This window comes from Morus notabilis, unplaced genomic scaffold (assembly GCF_000414095.1).
Source record: "Morus notabilis unplaced genomic scaffold, ASM41409v2 Scaffold177, whole genome shotgun sequence".
Taxonomy (NCBI): domain Eukaryota; kingdom Viridiplantae; phylum Streptophyta; class Magnoliopsida; order Rosales; family Moraceae; genus Morus; species Morus notabilis.
The window spans coordinates 140,937-150,197 of NW_010357654.1; the positions used below are offsets into that span (position 1 = coordinate 140,937).

The following is a 9,261-nucleotide window of genomic DNA, read 5'->3' on the forward strand; positions in this document are numbered from 1 at the left end:
AAAATGAATAAGGTCGTGAACTTCTATTTGTGTATATATTATCTTCGAATTTAATTTGTTAACTCCATAACTTTTTTTTTTTACCTAGAAATAATATCCTTCTATAATTCTATTGCATATTATTCTAAAAGGTAAAAAAATGAAAAATTTTAATTTGAGGAATCAGAGTACAAAATCGAAAGGAATACAATAAAAGGGAGTAATTGGTACTGATTTACCTTGACATATTCATATACCAGTTTCAACTCAACATTTTTCATCACCTGCTTAGTGCTATCACCATGCAACCTGTTTTGGATAACTACTCTTGGATTTTGATTGGATTCTTTTTCTTGACCCTTTCTTATAGAAGAATATATCCTCTTTCACTTATTTAACTTGTTTTGTTTTGTTTTGGTTTTTATTCTTCCCTTAACTTCAAAAGTAGGCATCAAGTGATCCGAGAAGGGTAAGTACTTGATAACCATCAGTAGCTGTATATAATTCCCGAAAAAGAAATTTTTGAAAAAAGAAAATGTGCAAAAGAAAGGGGTTTATTCTTCAATTATTATGAGTGTCCAAACTCCATATATATATATATATATATATAAGGGGTCAATTTCATTTGTCTCTCTTTTTTCATATTGTAAACCAACACTTGTCACTTAATCAAGGTATATGTCTTGACCATATTTGTGACTTTTTTTTTCTTGTTCCTTTTTATGTGGGCTCCTCAAGTGAGTTCAGAAATTAGCAATAAAAAAGCATTGGTTGGTAGGAAATTTTTGCATGGTGGTGCTTTTCCCGGCTGAGAAAAAAGCTTGAAGCAATGATTGTAGTCCATCTCAGACACACTTTGAATAAAATAATTATGCACCAAACTTAAAAACATTTTTTCTGTTCAATGAGAAAGTAGATGCTCCATATAAAAAAGGACTACTAGAAAAGCTGGCGGGTCCTTTGAGGTTTTTGAGCTTTAATGCAAGTAATGAGAAAAGGGCTTCTTCAGCCAAAAAAAAAAAAAAATTTTTGATGAAAAAGGGTTTCTGTTCATACATCACACTACATGAACAACTTAAAATGCTTTTACTTCCTTCTTTTACTGAAAAAAGAGGGAAGAATGTTTATAGTTTTCTTTTTTCTTTTCAGTAAGAAAGTAGGAGAACTAGTCCAGTTAAGTTTATTCTACGTGGAACCAAAGAAATCTCGGACTTCTTCTTTTTGAGTTAGAGTGATCTGAGTTTAGATTTTAGTTTGAGTTAAGGTGTATTTAAGTATAGTTTAAATTGAGACTCTAATTTGAATTTGTGTTTAGATGTGTATATTTTAAGTAATGGTTTTGAATTGAGAATTTATTTGAGTTTGTGTTTGGATAGGTCAGAACTTGAATTTGTATTTGAATAGTATTGTAATAAAAACTCAATGGTGATGAAAAATTTTAATATGATATATGAGTGTGGTTTTATTCATCTCTTTGTTGTGAATACATAAAATAAAAAATCATCTTAATCGGAATTAAAATGAAAAGTTATAACGTTTTTAAAAATAAAAAAATATTGTTCATTAACTTGAGTTTGCGTTTAGGAACTTGAGTTGAATGAGAAACTTGAACTTAGATTTTAACCCCAAACTCGAGTTCAAACTCAAATTTTACAAAAGAATATGAACTTAAATAAAATTGTAACTTAAATTCAAACTTTTTTTAAGTTTAGGGGCAAATGAACAAGCCTTTGTGGTTGTATATTGATAAACATGGTATATTGACAAACATAATGAATAATAATGCAGATTTTTCTTTAAAAAAAAATTGTATATGTATTCAATAAGAAGAGTCTTTCAATAAATCACACACAACTAGTGGAGGAACATCTTTTAACCATATCACATCTTTTTTAGTCTAAGTTCATGTTTAGCTAAATCATCTACTGCATGCAAAACAACGAGAGAAAAGAGAAAGAAGACGTTTATAACCCATTTAGGAGTGTTTTCAAAATGATTTTATTTATTTTTAGAAAATCATGTTGGGACTATTTATCAAAATGCATTAGTTTGTTTTTCCTGAGAGATTGTTTTGATGAGTATATACATATATACATAAAACTTTTTAACTGTATTTTGTTATGTTTCTAAAACAATGCGTTGAGACCATGAAATAAGGAATAATCTTTAACTAATATATTAAAGAAATAATAAAAAAATAATTAATTTGTAAACAATATTCCGTATATTTGTAATTTGTTTACAAATAATAATTAGTATATTAATAATTAATTGGTAATATTTAGCTAGGTAATGTATTAAAAATAAAGAATCAATAGCTAGTAATTAAAAGTTAGTTGATAATTAAGCAATTAGTAATTAATATTTAATTAGCAGGTATAATAATCACTAATTATTGATAAAATCTTATTAATTAGCAATTCGATGTATTCAATTACTTATTGTTGATTAATAACTCTATTTATTTATTTGTTTACCATTACTATTATTATTTTTATCTTTTAATTGATGTTAGAATTATATTGCTTATAAGTTTACTTTATCATTCATTTCGTACTAATTTTTAACCATTCTTTTAAAACGCTATTCACTATTACTTAATATTTTGTTCCACATAATATCTCCATTAACGTTAACCATAAAACATAGAAAAATCAACATTAACTAAAATTGAGCCTATTAATTAAATGAAAGATCATAATTAATCAGAGTCACGTAACTCGTATAGAAAACAAAAAGAAAAACTCTTACAAACAAAAAACGTAATAATAATAATAATTTAAAAGGTAATCATCAAGTTCAAAAGAAAAATACCCCTAATCAAAGTACTGCACATTACTAAAATCAAACTTTTAGGCAAATTAAAATACTACACATGACAAAAAATGGGGTAGTCACGGATTGGATTCCACATATTAATGGTCAATCTGCAAACTAATCCAAAACTATTGAATTAGAAAAATCTCAAAAAGTACACTCAACTCAATCCAATCTGATACAAAATTATTAGCAGATTTTTTGATTACTCTAGTTAAGTGTCTTGTACGTGGGAACGAAGAAATGCCATGCTTATACATTGAGAAACATGTATATTGAATAATACAGCGAACAAATACTGAAGTTTTGTTTTTGTTTTTGTTTTTTGTTTTTTGTTTTGTTTTTTTAAGGAAAGAGTTGTATCTGTATTAAATAAGAAGAGTTTTTCAACAAGTCGCATGCAATTAGTAGTGAAATATCCTTCAAACATACCAAGCCTTCTTCTAGTCCAAGGACATGCTTGGCTAAATCATCTACTGCCAAGTTTGTAGTCCTCGGAACATGCTTAACGAAACAGCAAAGGCAAAGAGAAAAAAGGCATTTCTATCATGTTTACGAGTGTTTTTATAATGGTTTTGTTTATTTTTAGAGAGAATTGTTGTTGGGACTATTTTTTTAAAATGTGCCGTTTGTTTTTATGAAAAATTATTTTGAATATAAGAAAAAAAAATTAAAACTGTTTAGAGTTATATAGTTCTAAAACTACGTCGAGTACATGAAATAATTAATATATTGAATGATTAATGATTAATCATATATACTTACTGTATTAGTAATTAATTCGTATATTACTAATTAATTTGTATATTTCATTAATTAATATAATAAATAATTAATAACTATGAACTAGTAATTAATCAAAAATAATTAGTAAATAGTAATTAATTAGTAAATAATATCAATTGAGTACTCATTATTGATAAAATATTGATCCAATAGTTCAACATGTCATCGCTAAAACTCCATCAGCACAAAAAAATTCTCGTCATAGGAGCACCATCCGTTACACAATCTAGCGCCAAACATTGTTCATGTCTTTCAACAACGACATAGTTGTCACTAAAACTCTATCAAGACGAAAAAAATCTTGAGCAAATGATGCTTTAACACAACTAGGATTTACCAGTAATTTGGTTAGTGGATTCGTACCTTAATTTGAATTATGGTTCGTAATTCGTTACAATATTTTTTCTCACAAAAATACACGTAAATCGAAAATAATTTTAAATCTATAAATCACACATCAACGACGATACAACACGTGTATGATCACCGTAGAAATCCTACTCACAATTAGTTTAAGGCGCCTTCTATCCCGGGTGAGTTTACATCTTATTGGTAATATGGTATATGTTGACTTTGTGAAAGCATTTCAAACGACAATTTCACAACCACTTAACAACAACAGTAAGTTGATTAAAAAGTTGGGACTCTTAATTCTTAATTCTCAAATAACCAAAATCCATAAACGACTGAATATTATGATTATACAGCGCTAAACCGAGTTTCATCGCATGTTACCCTCTCGCAAAACATCAATCATATTGTACAACCTCTTATCATCTCTTGATTGAACCTGCAAATTTTTAAATGTAAATTTTTGCCATCAGAAAAGAGACTAGTGCCAATGGATATGAAATTTCCTCTCTAATAATTATCAGAATTCAATTGTTATCCTTTCCACTACACAAGTTTCCTATTATAAAAAAATCAGTTAAGCCATTATTTATTGAAAAAAAAAAAGTTATGGGTCATAGAATATATGTCATTTTTCATGTAGAGCAATAAAGCAATACCAAACTGATAACAGAAAAACAACCGAATGTTATGTCGAGCAAAGAAACAAATCTGAAACCAAAGCACGAGAACAGATCAATAACTTAAACAATGAGAAAGAGAAAATGTGCTAGTACCTTCTTGGCAAGAAAAAGCACTGCATCAACGGTCCCCTCGGCATATATTGATCTACCACAAACGTTATGCTGAAACTCGAAAGAAACTCTGCCAAGAAGACAAAGAATACAATATTTGATAATTGAAGTCTTGAAAGAAATCTGGGGGGAAAAGGCAATTTTTGGATAGAAATAAAGATTTCTCTTATTACGTTTCATCAGGTGAAGTCAGATGGTAGAGATGAAATGCATGACCAGATATATGCTCCTCTGGAACTCCCACCATCTCTATTTGTTGCTTTGGATCCCGGATCATTTGAATCTGATAAAAATGACAAAAAAAAATAAAAAAACCAAAGAAAGAAAAGATAAGAAAAACAACTTTCTGATAATATCAAGAGGAAACAATGAGGATTAACTACCCAACGATGGCACTATCAAGTTATGCCATCAAGTACATAACGTTTTGCATTTCCAGGCCCAGACTTCTTTTTCCACCATAGAGCAAGTGCAATTGGAGAATGGAGCTGACTGGACTTTTATGCAAATAAGAAATACTTCTTATTGGAGCTAGAAATACTAAGCTCAAAAGTAACGTCTTTAGATTCTTTTAGTAAAAGCTCAGTCTTCTTCCCCTTTACTACATTAATGCAACAGCCTTCTATACCATTCCCAAATGAGAAGATTTCAACCACAACTAAGCATGTGAAAATTATTTTATTTATTAAAAAATTAAAAATCATGACATCACTTGTAAGAAATAGACTTTCTCGCACTATTTCACAGTCTAATTTAAGTTAATTCCAATCAGTTCTGTATATATCTTGAGAACAAACTGATATAAGCAAACACTTCCACATAGGAAAAAATATATATATTACATATACATGAATGTAAGCATTAAGAAAAACATCAATTGTGATCGATAATGAATGTGTTTAATATCCCAACTCAAACCCAAAAGGCAATTTTAGCTGATTAGCAGATTATGACCCTAGTACTAGATATTGATACAGTAGCATTCAAGAGAAACATAGAAATATCCAACACCACAAGGAACCATAATTGTCCGTTAACCCACCTGATCCATGTCAAAGGAAACCCCCAATTTCTGAAAGCATGAAATGACAGCTTTGGCAGTTCCTGATGTGTCTACTTTGCTTGCTTGATGGGACTCCATCACCTAAAGTTACAAATCAATCAGCCGCACTTACTAATATCAAATGCAACCAATAGAACATAAAATTCTTCAAGTTCATGTCATTTTTGGAGCTCTGTGAAGGGTGTGGAATTTGAGTACTTTTAAGATTCAATAGAACATAAAATTCTTCGAGTTTATGTCGTTTTTGGAGCTCTCTGAAGGGTGTGGAATTTGAGTACTTTTAAGATTGCTGTTGTTTTCGGAGCCTTCAGTCAAACTCTACAATCTTTGTTTTTTATTTGTTAGGAGCTCTCTCTTCCTGATTTATTTATTTGCCTTTTCTTTTTTCATTGTCCTATTTTATTTTACTTTTCTACCTATTCCTATTTTCTTGCTATATCTAATGTAAAAAGCATCTTCAGTTGCAAGTTTTGCAAAGAAGCAACTATTGTTTTTGGGCAGAAGGTTTTCAAATGTTTTATTTTATACTTTCTTTCATTACCATCAGCTGCTCAATTACTGGTTCAGTGCTTACTCAAGGTACTTATAATGTTTCCGAATATATAAAATTGTCTGACCACCACCACCATTATAGACTATTGTTATTATCAGAATAAAATTATATAGATGAGTACCTGAAGCGAATACCCAGCAAAAGCACCAGGAAATTGCTCGGCCATAATCTCCATAGCTGCAAGAAACGCAACAACCTAACAGAAACAACAGACAATCAAGATACGTAAGGCCAGAGGCCAGAAGCCAATAATCGATACTACTAGAACGCATTAAGGTACTCATTTCTGATTACCTGATTTACCATGTATGGGGATATACCTGTTTTCCCATTTGTGGAGATATAACTGCATAGACCTCGGAGTCTTCAACAGTCTTATACAACAAGTCCCTGTCGCCACCAGTGGTTCCCATCACAAACGGCACCCCAACTCTACAATATAGCTCCGCATTATCTACACCATCAGAAAACAAAACCAAAGATCCTCAAAAGAAACTCACAGGCACAAAAAGAGCATTACACTAAAAGGGATGCCAAATTAAGTTTCTCCATGAAACAATCTAAAAATTTCAAATATAATTCTTTCAGAAAAAAGTCAGTAATTCTCAACATCAGAAGTACACTCGATCTCAGAATATTAATTCACACATTCTACTCTGTTTCCATTTTCACACAACATAATAGTTAATACAATTGAAAGGAATTCATCATTTCAAAAAAAAAAAAAAAAAAAAGAATTTCAAATGACAGCAATTTTCTTCATTTTAACTCAATCCTGTTGCCACAAATTAATTTCTCAATAAGTTCAGAAATCAATATCCCTATTCATCACTTCAAAAAAAAAAAAAAAAGAGAATTTCAAATGACAGCAATTTTCTTCATTTTAACTCAATCCTTTTGCCACAAATTAATTTCACAATAAGTTCAGAAATCAATATCCTTTTTTTCCTTATGAAAATATATATATTTTTTTCTGTGAAAATACCATTGACTGCAGCAGGCACAGTGTAATCCACCACAATCAAATTTGGATTTTCTTCGAAAAGAGACAAAAGAGCCCTCTCTCTTTCAGAAGGGCCCCGCACTGTAATTTGTTTTCCGCACACTTCCACGGTTGTCCCAGACTCTTCTTCAGAGCCAAATGACACGGGCACAATATTAAGTCCAGCAGAATCTGCTGCTTGAATGACGGCCTTCCCCATTTTTCCAGTACAACCATTTACCTGATTTCACATCATAACAACATACAGATTCATGGGGCTTTTCACTAACTCTTTGCCAAAGTACAACTTACAAAAGCAATAACCAAATACCAAAAAAAAAATAATAATAATAATAAGACAGTGATAGAGCAAACAACATTAGGAAGGACAAATATATATATATGTACACACACACACGCACACACACACACACATATATATATATATATGTATACAAATACACACACACACACACATACATATACTGATATACATATATTTTCAGGAACATTGCACCTAAGCCTTATATTTTACAAGTCATCTTAAAACTGTCCCCTAAGAGTTACAAATCACGTTAAAAACCTCCCTCTAGGAATGTAACAAATTGATAGGGGACAAATGCATCATTCTTGAAAACATAGGGTGGAAAACAACATTTCGAATGAAAACACAAGGGAAATTCAATTAATATTCTTATATTGTATGCGCACAAATATATGTATACACCATAGCAATTTTAGAAAACGTAGGTTTGAGAGGCAATACCATAATAGGGATGTTGGAGACAGACTTGCGAAGAGTCTGGATAGCTGGTGCAGAAATTGAACAATGCGGTATCATGGCTGATGAGGAAGTTCGACTCCTATTTGGCATGTTCATCCATCTGTTGGTTCCAGAGAATATTCTGACCGAGTTTGTTGGGACTTTCACTATGAATGACATTGAGAAATTAAAATTGCTTCTGGGGGTTTGAATACTGCAAATTCAGAATAAGAATTCAGTACTTATTAGACAGTGCCATGTTCTGAGTATACAAAAAAAAAAAAAAAAACTGTCTACTACATTACAATTACAATAGGAAAGACTCGATCTTTTTAGCCTTCTTCAGCCACTACAATCTAAAGCCTGTTTTAACAGTAAAAAAAAAAATTTAAAGTGTGATTAAAAAAAAGATTTAATTTGAACTCCATGGATGTTCTCAAGAAAACGAAATTGACGGCTCTTGAAAAGAAGATTTCGAAACATTTTTTATTTCGACATCATTTTTCTTGAAAAGGCTCTTGAAAAGTAGAGTTATAGACGGCGAAATGAAACAACAGTTTTTCTACTTCATAGTATCAAATGCAGAATCAAAAGTTACAAGACGACCATAGAGACCAGAGGAAGGCAATACCGCGGGGAAGGGGCGTCGCCGGAGGCGCGAACTCGTGGATGATGTGCCGGAGAAAGGGGGTTCACCGGTGCCTGAAGGACGGAAGTTCAGGGCGAAGGGCGGCAATGGGTTGGTCGCGGCTCGCTGGGAGGGCAGTACTTTGTCTGAAAGGGGCTATGGGACAAATGGCGGGTGATTTTTGATTATTAGGGTTTTAAGTTGGTAAAGAAACGCTTTTCCACTGTTAAACTTATCCTTCGTAATATATTCCCCAAATAATAATATATATAGGAAATTAGGCTATTTTGTGCGTGTTTAAAACTGTTTTTAAAAAAGATTTTTTTACGTATATTGATAAATAAAAAATAAAAATAAAAATAAAAATAAAATGACGTTTATTTAATAAATATTTTAAAAATAAAAATTATGATAATAATTTTTGTGAAAAAATTAAAAAATAATTGAAAGTTATTTTCACTTTTTTATTTTTATTTTTAATACTTATTAATAATATTATAATATATTAATTAATAAACACTATTTCACTTTTTTATTATACTCAA

General features: G+C 30.7%; 1 protein-coding gene across 1 annotated transcript; it reads right to left on the reverse strand.

Moving 5' to 3' along the window:
• Positions 1–4,005: 4,005 nt before the first annotated feature.
• LOC21399977 (4-hydroxy-tetrahydrodipicolinate reductase 2, chloroplastic) lies at positions 4,006–8,925 on the reverse strand. The gene is made up of 9 exons (XM_010090259.2): positions 8,720–8,925; positions 8,092–8,302; positions 7,329–7,566; positions 6,664–6,797; positions 6,465–6,539; positions 5,770–5,871; positions 4,901–5,010; positions 4,710–4,797; positions 4,006–4,372 (listed from the first exon to the last, which is right to left on the reverse strand). The coding sequence occupies exons 2-9, from the start codon at positions 8,266–8,268 to the stop codon at positions 4,304–4,306; spliced, it is 993 nt and encodes a 330-aa protein (XP_010088561.1). The 5' UTR covers positions 8,269–8,302; positions 8,720–8,925; the 3' UTR covers positions 4,006–4,303.
• Between the last annotated feature and the right edge of the window lie 336 nt (positions 8,926–9,261).

What these genes read in the sequence shown, in the direction of transcription:
- LOC21399977 (XM_010090259.2), bottom strand. Translation starts at nt 8,268, where the DNA reads ATGTCATTCATAGTGAAAGTCCCAACAAACTCGGTCAGAATATTCTCT. An exon ending in CTCCACAAATGGGAAAACAG is followed by an intron (nt 6,540 to 6,663) that starts GTATATCCCCAT and finishes TGTTTCTGTTAG; the next exon opens with GTTGTTGCGTTTCTTGCAGC. An exon ending in CTGACTTCACCTGATGAAAC is followed by an intron (nt 4,798 to 4,900) that starts GTAATAAGAGAA and finishes TCTTCTTGGCAG; the next exon opens with AGTTTCTTTCGAGTTTCAGC.